At 27.5% G+C, this 14716-nt stretch overlaps 3 protein-coding genes across 10 annotated transcripts; 2 read left to right on the forward strand and 1 right to left on the reverse strand.

The window, feature by feature from the left end:
- Positions 1 to 806: 806 nt before the first annotated feature.
- LOC126923500 (40S ribosomal protein S9) lies at positions 807 to 2600 on the forward strand. Of its 3 annotated transcripts, XR_007713200.1 has the most exons (5): positions 807 to 946; positions 1234 to 1472; positions 1663 to 1849; positions 2183 to 2267; positions 2377 to 2600. XR_007713200.1 is itself a non-coding variant. In XM_050737007.1 (4 exons), the coding sequence occupies exons 2-4, from the start codon at positions 1250 to 1252 to the stop codon at positions 2546 to 2548; spliced, it is 582 nt and encodes a 193-aa protein (XP_050592964.1). In that variant the 5' UTR covers positions 807 to 946; positions 1234 to 1249; the 3' UTR covers positions 2549 to 2600. The 3 variants fall into 3 exon arrangements, 2 of the variants coding, with proteins under 2 accessions (XP_050592964.1, XP_050592965.1); XM_050737007.1 differs by lacking the exon at positions 2183 to 2267; XM_050737008.1 differs by lacking the exon at positions 2377 to 2600 and having other exon boundaries at positions 2064 to 2218.
- Positions 2601 to 3292: 692 nt separating this feature from the next.
- LOC126923493 (zinc transporter foi-like) lies at positions 3293 to 9096 on the forward strand. Of its 4 annotated transcripts, none has more exons than XM_050736988.1 (12): positions 3293 to 3976; positions 4924 to 5043; positions 5128 to 5849; positions 6685 to 6749; positions 6863 to 7100; positions 7182 to 7351; positions 7440 to 7628; positions 7737 to 7887; positions 7967 to 8236; positions 8308 to 8484; positions 8577 to 8764; positions 8830 to 9096. In XM_050736988.1, the coding sequence occupies exons 3-12, from the start codon at positions 5138 to 5140 to the stop codon at positions 8974 to 8976; spliced, it is 2307 nt and encodes a 768-aa protein (XP_050592945.1). In that variant the 5' UTR covers positions 3293 to 3976; positions 4924 to 5043; positions 5128 to 5137; the 3' UTR covers positions 8977 to 9096. The 4 variants fall into 4 exon arrangements, with proteins under 4 accessions (XP_050592945.1, XP_050592946.1, XP_050592944.1 ...); XM_050736989.1 differs by having other exon boundaries at positions 3293 to 3483; XM_050736987.1 differs by lacking the exon at positions 4924 to 5043 and having other exon boundaries at positions 3293 to 3483.
- A 2276-nt stretch (positions 9097 to 11372) lies between these two features.
- On the reverse strand, positions 11373 to 14650 carry LOC126923494 (KAT8 regulatory NSL complex subunit 2). 3 transcript variants are annotated; one of them, XM_050736993.1, is made up of 8 exons: positions 14506 to 14650; positions 13743 to 13994; positions 13473 to 13654; positions 13215 to 13383; positions 12706 to 13021; positions 12494 to 12616; positions 12274 to 12414; positions 11373 to 12195 (listed from the first exon to the last, which is right to left on the reverse strand). In XM_050736993.1, exons 2-8 carry the CDS (start codon positions 13985 to 13987, stop codon positions 11947 to 11949), a joined length of 1425 nt encoding a protein of 474 aa, XP_050592950.1. In that variant the 5' UTR covers positions 13988 to 13994; positions 14506 to 14650; the 3' UTR covers positions 11373 to 11946. The 3 variants fall into 3 exon arrangements, with proteins under 3 accessions (XP_050592950.1, XP_050592951.1, XP_050592949.1); XM_050736994.1 differs by having other exon boundaries at positions 12706 to 13006; positions 14493 to 14641; XM_050736992.1 differs by having other exon boundaries at positions 14493 to 14641.
- Between the last annotated feature and the right edge of the window lie 66 nt (positions 14651 to 14716).

Below are 14716 nucleotides of genomic sequence, written 5' to 3' on the forward strand. Positions count from 1 at the left end.
TATAAAGTAAAGATTTAGGCATAAAAAAAGAATTTGTTTAGGTTAGAATTAAAAAATTTGAAGATGAAACACTGATATTTTATAAAATTAAATAGAGCACTTAATTTTATTCATTTTAAAAATATCCCGTACATTTATCATTACTATATACTGTAAATATAATTATATCATTACTACTCAATGTATTTCGTAATAACTGCACATTTGGAAACAAATAGGTCAGCAGTAATGTAGAATGTAAAGTTCTATAAAATTATCGCGAAATTGATAAAAAATTCATCCTTATCAAAGGACTTAATATTTTGAAATAAATTTGTTTGCGATATTGTCGTGGATTTGTTCGTAATTGCATGTGGTCAATGACGTATGTATTGTTTGTTTTAAATTTACATTTCACAACTAAAAAATAATGGAAACAGTTGATTGATAAATATTTTGTAAGATGTATGTTTCAGATTTACGAGATATATTTCTCGATATAATAGCGTACAAAAAATGCATGGGATACATGTTTATCATGTTAAACATTAAGACAAGTTATACAAATATGAATAATATAATATAATAAATCAAATTTATTATATAAAAAAAACTATCAAATTATAATTAAAAAATATTTAAAAATATTCAGCATTAAAGCGCATTTTTTATTAATACTTTTATTTAAATAAAAATTAATTTTTCTAAACAGTATGAATAATATAGGCTGGTGTATTATTATTAGAATTATAAATTCTTTTAATTTATATTAAATCTTAATAGTACATATAATATTATTATGTATTGTGTAATAAAATATTTCTTAGAAAGCCCGCTACTTGAAACGAACCGGATTTCCTGTTTATGCGCTGTGTTCGCTTGAGAATTATAATTTACAGTAGGATGTCGGCCATTTCTACTTCGTATACAGCGTGGTGTGGTCGTTATTCTTACGCAGTCGAGTAAGGTATGTTATTTACTTAGAAGTCATTTAAAATTTAATTTATTTCAGTAACAATAACAATTTCTAATATTATCAATATTTAATGTATTTTAAACTATATTAGGTTTAGTTTAAATATCTCTTCGAATTGATTGTTTCTTAACGTTCTTAACACACGTGGTTCGAATAAATCTTATTTTCGTTATCTTATATAGAAGCATAATTTTACAATATTACAATAAATTTATTCATTTAAATATTACATATATTTATGAAATAAAAGAAAATATTTTTTATTAAATATATATTAGGTAACGACTATACAAAATGGTTAACGGACGGATACCCTCAGTTTTTTCAAAAACTTATGTTACTCCAAGGAGACCTTATGAGAAGGCTCGTTTAGATCAAGAGTTGCGAATTATTGGTGAATATGGTCTTCGTAACAAGCGTGAAGTATGGAGAGTTAAATACACACTAGCAAATATTCGAAAAGCTGCTCGTGAGCTTCTTACTTTGGAAGAAAAGGATCCTAAACGTTTGTTCGAAGGTATTACATAAATTCTTACTAATATCTTTCATTCAATAAACTTTTTACTAGATTTATATGATGAATTACTTTCTGACACCTCTTGTCTGATCATTTTGATGTTATTTCTTTATTTCTACTGATGAAATCATGCATTTAATGTTTTCTTTGTATACTTTAATTTTTATTTATTAAAGTATGTAATTATCAGGAAATGCTCTTTTGCGTCGCTTGGTAAGAATTGGAGTGTTAGATGAAAGCCGTATGAAACTTGATTATGTTCTTGGCTTGAAAATTGAGGATTTCTTAGAAAGACGACTTCAAACTCAAGTATTCAAATTGGGACTTGCTAAATCTATTCATCATGCCCGTGTGCTTATTCGTCAACGTCATATTAGGTAAATTTCATTAAATAGAATACTTCATATGCCTTAAAAAATGGGCAAGAAATATCTGATTATACACAGATTCTTTCTAATCTTTAAGGCAATAGTAAATTCCAGATTAATCACCAAATAAGGAGTAAATACTTGTTTGGTTTCATAGCTGGAGACAATTTTTAGTTTCTTCTAATAATGAAATGTGAGAGTAATAGTCTTTTGGCTACTGCAGGTATTCAAACATTCCTGATTGTCCAATGAAAACAGTAGAAAAAATGTGATTTTAAATATTGGCTGGGTAGCTATGATACTCAAGAATATGCAGCACTGTGTATTAATATTTTCTTTCAGGCAGGCCACTTGAGTGTTAGGAAACTAGCACTTAACGTCTGTCGTGTACTTACGGATACGTATTCGCGTTAAAAATATATAATTGGTATATTCTTTATATGTTAAGTAGAGTCATAAATTAATATCTTAAAACGTTAAAGATACAAATTATTGGAAAGTAGAAATACGAAACATAACATATATTCCTATTTCAGAGTGCGCAAACAAGTGGTGAACATTCCATCTTTCATTGTGAGATTGGATTCACAAAAGCACATTGACTTCTCTCTAAAATCTCCATTTGGTGGTGGTAGACCTGGTCGTGTCAAGAGGAAGAACTTGCGTAAGGGAAGCGGAGGAGCTGCTCCAGAGGAAGAAGAAGATTAAATCATTTGTTTTGTAATACTTTAAATAAAAGTATACCTTAAATGTTCAATAATTTCTTGAGTTCTGATTTTTAAATTCCTACTTCTTTGAATAATATAAGCTTAATGTTTAAAAGAACATTATCGGCTGAAAATTTTAAGATATTAATAGGAAAATGCAGAATTAGTGGGGAAATTATTAAATTCCTACATAATATGGATGAAGAAATAAATAACTTTATGTATTAATATCGTCTAATATATCGTTTCAACAATGAAAATCAGCTAAATATTCATATTTTGTTAATAATTTACAATTAGTATATTTCTATAATTTTATTAATGAACTGAACCATGTACATGTTTAATTTTTATCCTATGACTACAGAAATGAATAATTTTATATCAAGTTTAATTGAAGGAAAAGTATTTCATTTATTTTAATTTAAATTTATTTTTAAATATATTGAAATAAAACAATCCTGCCAAAAATGTTAGTTTTCAATGTATGTCGTGAGAAAAAATAAGTTGAATCTGAAATAAGACAAGTCCTTGATCAAGAATTTTTATTACAATAGGTTGGAAGATAGCGCCGCATAGGAACAGTGCTGGCAATATGACCCGTTGAAATTTGAAGCCAGTTGAAACGTACGGACTCGCGACAGTACCACCTTAAACCAATGATCGCGTAATATCGAAGAATTTTTCGAAGTTTGTCGGTCCTGGCTCGAAGTTCGTCAGTCTACTATGTTCAGAGTATACTTGTTGCACGCGGTGGAGTTGGATCGGCGGTTGGTCGAGGAGGGAAGAAAGGGGACAGAGACAAGAGTAGAAGTAGAAGATTCTTCTTACGTTAACGTGGGACTTCGCGAGCTTTCCGCAAGCTGGTGAGCGCGTCTCGATCAATTAGCATATGCCACTTCCTAGCGGGAATTTTGTTTCATTGATTGAATAAAGGTAATTAGATGACAGTGTGCTATTATAGTGTAATCCGGCGACCGTTCATCTGATATCGTATACTGACAAAAAACAGTCGGGTCTCGAGCCAAAACTTGACACTTCTTTTTTTTGTATTAAAGCGGGAGACCGCCTTTCTAACCTAAATTCTAAATTCTGTCATGGACAGAATGCGGGGTAGGGTAAGGAGGGCGATAACCATGAATCTCCTTCTCTTTTTGACAGCTAAAAATACGGTTTTTTGAAGGAGCGACCGCAACATCGAACACCTTGACTATTTCGGATACGATACGTCGCGCATGCATCCTGGCTCGTTTACATAGTTTTGTTTCATAAAATGCGCGCTTTTTCATCTTTTACTTTATTATGTGTTTTTCTACTCTATAAACTGCGATTAGTTATATTTGTATTAGTTGATTAACATTTCCATATCGAGTGGGAGCTATCGAGTTGTTGTGCATTCGTAATTTTTTTACTTAACATTTAAATGAAAGTGTGTAATTTACGATGGATTAATACACGACTTATAAATGAAAATTGTGTGCTTTGAATTTGTCATTCATTACATACCGCCGTCGATAGAATCAGTTGACAAGATAGCTAAATTATGTGTTTTGTGCGCGATTAAAATCTTTTTCTTTTTTATTTACAATTTTAATTTATGTGATAAAAATTATAATTATGTATTTGTAATTTTCATGTGTAGCAAAAAAGTAGATGTATAACAATAATTAAGTAAAATACTCGTTTTTTATTTGATATATTGTAATAATTATTAAAATTTCATTGAGGAGATGATATTAAAGCCTAATTTTAGTCTTTGTTATATCTATTGTTATGAAAATATATTCATTCTTTAGAATGAAATTAATCACTACTTAAGCTTAGATCAATTGCTATTATTGTAGAGCATATTCATTTTGTTAATCTTATCTACAGTATTGATATCTGTAATATACAGAATAATGTGCTGATCAAAATTTAATCTGTATTTTTATAAATAGAAATAATAATATATTTGTAGTATACACTTTTAGAAGTTATAATGCAAGGAACATTGAAAAAGCACTAAATTATCATTGTAACATTTGCAAATTACATTTCAGTGTAAAAAATATATAATTTATATCTATGATTTCATAAGGCAATGATGAATTTGTTTTATTAAATATTAATACTATAAAAAATTGTAAATTATATTTATCATTTGCATAAGAAAAATTAAATATTAAATATTTATTTTTATTGTTATTCACAATGTTGTTATTTATTTTTCATAATAAAATCTATTAACTTAACTAATCAACTAGTTACATTTTATAATATATTCTGAATTTATAAATGTAATGTATGATTTTCTTCTTTAAACAAATATATGATATATAATCAGTAACATTGTTAGCTGTAATTGGATTCATTATCACTGTGATTGTTGCATAGATAGCTACTTCCTATTTGATGTAATATCTTATTGCCTATACTCTGATGTAATGATTTTTTGAATAGACCATAATGCTGTATAATAGTTTGAATATACTTTAACATTATTTGGTAATAAAGGTTGGTAAATATAAGGTTACACATATGTACATATACATATAAATTAACTATATTTAAATCAAAATCTTTTATTTCATTTTACAGAATATACAACATGTCACATCATTTTGTCACAGTTTGTGTAGTTTGTGTTTTATGTGCTGCACACACTCCATGTTCAGCACATACTGAATTCTCAACAGCGGGACAAACAACTCATAATTTTGTTAACTCTGAGAAGCAGCTAGGACCTAATGAACAATTACAACCATCTTGGTTATTAATAAAATCCAAAGATACACAGCAGAGGAATGTGAGAAAATTAAATTTAAATAATCTAGGTGTTTATAACAATGGTGCTGTTGAATTTTCGAATGTGTTAGATAACAATAGCAGAAGCAAAACTATATTATTGGTACCAATTGCCACAAATGAAATCTATACTAAAAACAAAAACACAGAAATTGTAAAAGTTAACGAAAATGTTGAAATCCCAATAATAGGGGAAGATCCAAAAAGCTTAGAAGATATAGAAATATTAGAAAGGCTAGGCCAAATTGAAATTATGCACAATGATGAATTAAATGCAGCACAATTTAACGGAGATCAAAATCCTCTTAACAGGATTAGGACAAAAAGAAATGTAGATATTATAGATGAAAAATATTTCATTAAAAAGATTTTTGAAACTTATGGAGATGGTACAAGCATAACAATGGAAGGCTTTGAAAAATTATTAAAAAAGTTAGGACTGTTGAGATTATTAACAGATATATCAAGCTTAGAAAATCATAATACTGTTACTGGTCAAAATGAAAATTCACTGGGTAAGTTTTTTAATTTATTGATTAAATCATTATTAGAAACATATCTCTTTAATGAATTGAAGAACTTGAATTAATTTAATAATAATTAAAAAAAAATTTATATTTAAGAATTTATTTGAAGATCAGTCTATATTATACATATATGGTATACTACTTTTAATTACCAATTACCAACCTATCAATCATAATAAGAAATAAAGCTACATCTGCTCTTATGTATATATAAGCTGATAATATTTTATCTTTATTCAATATGAGAATCATCTTGATCATAATAATTTAGCTTAACTTAAGAGTTCAAACTCCTTTTCAATTGACCTTGATTCATTAATTCATAGAGTTATTTATTGATTTCATTGAACGCTTATTTACAATTATATTAAAATGTATTCATGATATCTTATGAAATAAATGTATTTAATGCATAAAATAAAGCTAGAAAAACATAATTAAAAAGAATCTGTAACATTCATTCTGCAGTTATGAATGAATAAACAAAATTTGATAAAACTTCTATTGTCTGTACAAGATATCAGTGGTTAAATAATCATATCATGTGTAATGTTATCCTCTATGTAGATAACTGACATTTTTCTATTATCAGTCACATCCTATTATAAAAATGTTATTATTATGAAGATACATATTATAATATTTGTATTATATTTTGTATTATATTATATTGTATTATAATATTTTTCCAATTTGTCCTTTTTAAACACATTTATTATATGAATTATTTGTGTTTTTAGATTAAATAAATATTATGCAAAACTTTGCAGTATAAGTCTTTTTTCAGTACTATGAATAAATATATAATTTTTTCTTTGTGTAGACAAGTCAAAGAATTTACAAAATAATGGCCTACCAGAATATGAAAATGGAGCTAAAAAGGAACGGGTGAGATAAATTGTAACAATTAAGATTACAATCTATCATACAGAAATCAAATAAATTAATTTTTTTCTTAAGTAATTAAATATTTCTCATAAATGACAATCTCGCTATTTCAGTGCTTAAGTAGTAAAGAATTATTAAGTACTGTTGCAAGAGATATGCCATACAATTTGATCACTAATAATAATTCAACATTACCAAGTTGGCTTTTTGAACGCGTGTGTCCAGCTCTTGTTTACCAACTAGCAGGTGAATCAAGCTCAGAGAGAAATGGATGTATTCGTGTACCAGAGAATTATAAACCAATAATTAATAAATATCATGGAGAAGACGTTGCTCGAAATATGATGCAAGGTATATAATCAATATAATATCAATTAGAATTTGATATTTTTAAGTATTATAGAATTCTAAATACATGACTCTCCTATTTAGTGTGGGCCTATTCAACAATCAGTATTCTAATAATCAGTCTCTGTGGTTTACTTGGTGTAGCTGTTATACCTTTCATGGGTAAAATTTATTATCATCAATTATTGCAATTTTTAGTTGCACTTGCTGTAGGAACATTGTGTGGTGATGCTCTTATTCATCTTTTGCCACATGTAAGATGTTATATAATATAAGTATAATTTTTTAACATAAAGAAAATAAATTATATTACTACATAAGAAAGAATTATTCTTCTCTTAGGCGATGATGTCACATCATAATCACGAACATATTCATAATGACCATGTTGAATTAGATTCTAAAGAGGAAGACAACATGAATATGTGGAAAGGGCTAGTTGCAATGATGGGTCTTGCACTATTCTTTTTTACGGAGAAAGCTTTAACTATGTTAGCAGAATGGAGGAAACTTCGACAACGTCGCAATAAAGTAAATATTAGGTCTAAAAAGATATTAGGACAAATAAAAATATATAAATTTTTCTAATGTGTTTATAAAATACATAAACTTTTAAATAAAAACTGTTTGTAATTTTAGCTTCCATCACGTGTTCGAGTAATGAGAGAAACTGATGGACCAAACAGCAATGTTGTTGGAGAGAAACTTTGCAAACACAAATATTCGTCGTATCCATATTGTTATGGTGAAATTAGCACGGATCAAGGTATAATGCCACGATTTAGTCAAGGTTTTAATGAAATATTTAATGCTTTTATTCTATGTTTTAAAGAATGTTATTTATGGTAAAGAGGATATTTATTATTCAGATAATCATCATAACCGTCAACATAATAACCATGAGAGACCTCCTGTGATTGAGGAGGAAAAACCATTGACGTCTAACTGCAATTCAGTTTCAAAAATTATGACGAATGATGTAGAGAAGAAACCAACCGAAGATTGGAGATTAGACGATTCAATTGTAAATACTAAGAAAAATACGGATGGTGCAGATATACCTTTAAATGAATCAGAAAGTTATACTGTTATTATACGCGAACATGAAATGAAACATCATGGTCATACTCATTCACATGGTACTATTAAATATATTATCTTATCTCTGATATAATATTTGTTAAACGATATAATTGAAAAATTTGTTTAGGCCATGTTCATTCTGCACCTGAATCTATGTCTAGTGTTGCTTGGATGGTAGTAATGGGTGATGGTTTGCATAACTTCACAGATGGTATGGCTATAGGCGCTGCTTTTTCAGCAAATATAGCGGGTGGCTTCTCCACAGCAATAGCTGTATTTTGTCACGAATTACCTCATGAAATAGGTATATTATAAAAACATAACTTATAGTAAATAAATAACTTATTAAATCTTATAAAATATTCAAAATTTTTATCCTTTATTCCTTTATAACAGGAGATTTTGCAGTTTTGTTAAAAGCTGGTATGAGTGCTAAACAGGCTGTTTTTTATAATGTGTTATCTTCCATACTTTGTTTGTTTGGTATGATATTTGGAGTATTATTAGGGAGCACTCCTGCTATAAGTAGTTGGATATTTGCAGCTGCTGCAGGAATGTTTATATATATAGCATTAGTAGATATGGTGAGTATAATTTTAATTCATTTAATTAATCGTAATTATAATTAAGCGTCAAATGTTTTATATAGATTCCAGAATTATCTTCAAGTCACTCTGTGGAGCGTAGTTCTCAATGGCAATGTATTTTACAAGCGTTAGGGCTATCGTGTGGCCTTGGAATAATGTTAATTATAGCGCTCTATGAACACGATCTTAAAAATATATTCAGTGATTAAATCTACAAAGACTGACAAGTTTTTTGAACAATGGTAAGCTTGCAGTACTTCCTAGAATTATATTTACAGTCAACAATTAAGTCAATAAAGCTTTGACTGCCCATTCTTACCGAAACAATATTTACTGTTACTATAATATAAATAATTTACTTTTTCTCCTTCTCACATTTAACATAAGATTTCTTATTGATAGCAACATAGTTTGTTATTAAAAACTTAAGAAGGTACTATAATGGAATAAATGTTTTACGATATTAAGAGTATTCAGTGCACAAGAACAAATGAGCTAAACAACTTTAAGAAAGTTAGGTAATTCAAATGCAACGACAATATTTGAAGTATGCTTATTAAAAATTATATTTGAGATATTGCGTTCTTTGAAAACAATAAAAACAGTGAGGATTCAAGCTAAAAGTTGAAAATTTTGCAATTTATTTGATAAATTATTATAAAGATAGGTAATTGTAATCACTTTTTACCAGATAATTTTTTATATTTTATTACTAAAACCACATAAATTTGTGAAAATGCCATGCAGTTCTTTATTTTAGGTCTATTAATTGTAAATGATGATTGGCTTACATCGTAAAAAATGAGAGATGTAATGTTCTAGTTAATATAAGAAAAATTATGTACAAAATTTGAATAGCTATTACTTCATTGACATTTATTTTAGTTAAAATATTTTTAGTTTAATGTACCCGATTCTCTATAAACAATATGAACATTTTCATTCTGTAGTTAGGTGAGATACATGTCAGTATGAATATGTATTGACTGTTGTAACGATTATAATTAAAATCTATGTTATCTTCTTAGTTATCAGACACCTAGCATTTACATGATATGTATGTGTTTTACAATTATCATTGTATCAGAACCCAAGTTTAATTGTGATATATTTAATAATTACATTCTTTATTTTGATATAATAATTTAGATAAATACAACTTTATATAAATACTTTGTAATTGAATCAATGTTATACGTAATTCTATCATGAATGTATTATTATAAAAGTTAACAAAGTGCTCTATATGCTTTATGATAATTTTAAGCTGAAATAGATATATATTAGTTGAATTATAAGATCAGAAAGAAAAAGCGGTGTTATCAAGTCATTTATTATTAAATTATGGAAAATTAGACACCTTGATCATAAATGCATTTTAAACTAGTATGAAAATGTTTATTTTTTGAATCTTTGGTGCTTATTTCTTTCAAATTGTTTTGTTGTAATTATTTTGCATTTGCATAAAGTTCTAAATATTATACAATACTATCAAGAAAGTGCATATATATAAGTTTGTGTTTCAGTAACTAACTACCAAATAAAATGATTACTGATAATGTCACAGAGTACATGTTCTAGTTATATGTAACTATAGATACACTTGTGCACAAAGTAAATTCATCAAGTATGGACACAGATAAACTGAGGCGGTAAATCACTATTCATAATTGAGTATATTAAAAATTTTAAATACTCATACTGCCACAATAATTATCAATTGTTGAATTGGTAATTACAATTATATGTACATATCTGCATGTCTTAAGATAATACACAATTAAAATTTCTGAGCTAAATATTTTTAGCTGTACTTACATAAGAAAATACAACCATTATTTGCGATTGTAAAAAAAACTGAAATATCTTCAATTTTCTAAAACTGCGTTTTAAACAAAATTTGTTTGCAATTATTTCTATACAGTGCATTTATTGTTGTAATGAAGTGGAACATTCATTTTCAAAACATATATTGTGCACTTTTTTATTACTTAAAAAATTTACTATTTAAACAACCAAATTATGGTAAAACCTCATCTATTTATTGTAAGTTACATTTATTTTGTTTGTATGTTAATGATTAATACCATGATCAATAACTATGTATTTTTTTACAGAAAATGTAAAAATTGAAAAAAAGCGTTATATTCTTGTAAACAAAATACTTTCTTACATTATATCTTATATTAATACTAGTGTATTTAACTAAATGATTTGCGCTTTTTGTAAAAATTTAAATGGAAAGCATAAACGTTAGTTTTTGGAAAAATGTTCATATATTACTCTATCCTATGGAAGATTTTAATTTCTTTTACATATAAGTGGAAATAGTAAATTTGTTGCTTTATATTAGAAAAGGAATATTTCATTGTTTTGAGCTCATTGTTTTTTTTAAGCAAATTTGTTCTTATTTGCTGTAATACATTTTAATAACTACTTTATTAATAGTTATTCTAAGATGTTATACTTAATCCTTTATTTGTAGTGAACATTATATTCTCCTCAGTTAACTTTAGTATTAAACGAAACACAACATCAAAAAATAAATAATATTGAAATAATAATTTATTGGAAAAATATCATAATAGAGGAAATAAAATAATCATTTAAGAAGGTGCATTTGTATTTTATTTTAAAGTTGTACAATGAAAAGGTGACAGTGGCTGTCACAATATTTACAAATGAAAGTGATTGTTGGTAACTGCACATGTACACAGATACATGAACATATAAATTATATTAATACATATGAGTAGTTTAGAATAATAATAGTGTAACTTCCATTATTGATTTTTCAAGAAAAACAAGCTTTTATGAAATGTTCTTGGATCAATCAAATACAAGTAACGAAATGTTATCAATATTTTAATACGGTAAATGTAGTACATATGGAGAAACTTCATTATTATACTAATACTTCAAAATCGTCTTGAACATGTCTGTGGTATAGTTTTGTTTTTAATAAAATTGGAGATACGCTACGATTATTCTGAATGACACACATATACTTTGTTGTCACACAATAATCATGTTTGACTTCATATCACTTTTAATTTTAGGCACTTAATATACAGGTAAGAATATAATTAAGTTGAATAAAATTCACAAATAAAATTTGCATAATTATGTAACAACAAACATTAATATTTTATGATTTGGAGTCATAGAAAAAAACCTTGTCACACAGAAACAAGGTCATCTCTATCACTCATCTGTGCTGATAAACTAAAAGCTGTATCTGTACTAGCTTCACTATTTAAACTTTCATTAAATACTGGTTTCATATGTGCAGCATCACTCATCTCTCTCATTAATCCTGCCATATCATCGTCTGGATCAATTTCTTGAATTTCTCCTACTACATCAATTTCTACAGATTGATTATCTGTTGCTGATATTTCCTGTGTTTCAGGTTTTGATTCTTTAAACTGAATATTGTGTAATAGTAAATAAAATTAATATTTTTATTCACATTTATCAATGAAAATATCTGTTTAAATATTTACCTTCATAGTTTCCAATTTACATTCAGATGGTAAATTCATGTGAAACACACAATTTGTATCAAAAATTACAGGTACTGGTTCATGACACTCTATATCTGCTCGAATTGCTCCACATGCTTTGAATAAAACTTGATGTTGATCCTATTGATATAATAAATTTTGTTAAATATTTTATACATTTTTTATATCATGATTATGTAATTAAATAAAATTATTTTACTTTAAGGATATGTTTGCGACAATGTTTTGCAGCAGGAAGAGTTCTCTCTCCACATTTTACTCCACCTTCTGTAAAGATACATTTTGATATACTTGGTATTTTTTGTGTGGGTCCTTCAGTTGCCTATAAAGAATACATAATTATAATTTTTATTATCATCGTATATTGTATTAACATTATATATTATACAAAATAATAAAATTGCATTTAACCTGTGCTCTACGTTCTAAAGATTTTCTATATAATATAGCTTCAGCTCCACTTCGTCTATGATAACGATTTAAGGCTTTTAGTTTTTCATAAATTTTCTTTTCTTTTGCAGTTTCTTTTGGTTGATCATGTATACTACATAACGTTTCCTTTTCCTTTTTAAGGGCATGTAAATACTTTCGTCTTTTCTCTCTTAATATGTACTGCAGTCTTCTATACTGATCTATGTAAAGTGATTGCAGTCTAATTAGTTTTTCTCGTGCAATGTAGATCACCTCCTCAGCAGTAAAAATTCCAGCATGCCTTAAAAAATTAATACTAATGATTCCATAGAAATTACTGTTTAATTTTTGCAAAAAGCAACTACGAAAGGAAAGTAAGTAAAGATAAAGACAATTGATATAATCTCATTTTTAAGATTTGCTCAAGCCAAAGCAAGCTAGCTGTTATTCTACGGAACAGAATAAAATAATAAATTAGTCTAAGTAATTATATATAAGTATATTCTTACTTTAAAGGATCTTCTTGTGCACTATATAAACTTTCATTATCACTATCATCAAGATAACTTCCTCTTAAAGTATCAGTTACTGCTGTAGGTTCAATATCGCTATCAGAGGAACTTGCATAATCCAAAATATCACTTCCACTTGCATTTACTCTGTATGCATCAACTTCAGCTAAAAAACGATTTTAATATGATATTCCCATTTAATTTAAAATTAGCTTTAATTTTTCCTTTATTAACAGACTACAGATCAAAGCTTACTAAAAGGGTCTAATGCTTTGATTTTTCCTTCTTCATCTTCGGTATCTTCAGTACTTGAATCTGTTTTCTTAACATAGTGACTTAAATTAAGTAAGAGCATTTCAGGTGTCTGTGGTAAAGAATGTCTTGCTGTAGATTTTATACGTGCTATTTGGGCTTTTCTAGCATGCTCAGTACAATATCTGTATATATATATTAGATAGATTTTTCATATGTAATTTAAAATATATAATAAACAAAATATTCAATAAATTTACATTTGATACATACAAAATATCTCTTCTATCCAATTTTGGTGCAGGGTTTTGACATTTTCTGCCATTACTATTATATACAAAGCCACATTGCTTGAAAGGTGCATTTGGATCCTCAAGAATATGCTTGGCGCAGTAAGTATATCCATCAAGACAAGGTTGTGAGCATTCATAAGATGAATATAAGCATGTTTGCATTTGTTTGGGCTTTTTTGTGGCTACAATAGTCACAGGCATTGTTGTTTTTGGGATACGGAACATAACTTACCTATAAAATAAATAAAAATTATAAAATTTTATTATAAGCTCCTCATAACGCATAAGAAAAAATCGCAAGATAACTGCATTTTATGAATTATTTCTGAAAATAAGATTCAAAATAGTGTGATTTTCTCATATTCTAATTTCAAATTTGGCGCGAGAATTTACAGCGGAAAACAAAACAATTTTATTAATTTCATTCGTTGAAAATAATTTCGATAACAAACGATATTTTAAATATAAAAAATTATAGTATACATAACTTATTACAAATGTTCGAATTTACATCCATTTTATAAAATAAAATTGTAATATAAAACGTATTTGTAACAAGTGGTAGTCGTCACCATTTTATACGTGAGATGTTGAATGAAGTCTCATTAATGTATGTACGGATTTCGAAAGAATGAGACGGACATGTGATTGGTTTTTGTGAAAATTCGAATAAAACGAAACTGAGCGGGACTTAAAAAAGCCGCGAAGCATTATTCTATTAGAAACTTACTGTGATCTCTTACATCAATTCTTCCGTGAAGGAAAGACAGTGCCAATTGAATCACGCTTGTCACCGTCAGCGTATTTCTGGATATATCAAGAGAATCAAAAAAAGATTAAGATATCGTGAAATATAAATTATTGGCGATTGTGCAGCTAGTCTGAAGTTATATACAAATAAATGATAAATAACTCGAATGACTCACTGGATCCTTCAATAGGACCAAGATAACG

The sequence above is a fragment of the Bombus affinis genome, chromosome 13, assembly GCF_024516045.1.
Source record: "Bombus affinis isolate iyBomAffi1 chromosome 13, iyBomAffi1.2, whole genome shotgun sequence".
NCBI lineage: Eukaryota > Metazoa > Arthropoda > Insecta > Hymenoptera > Apidae > Bombus > Bombus affinis.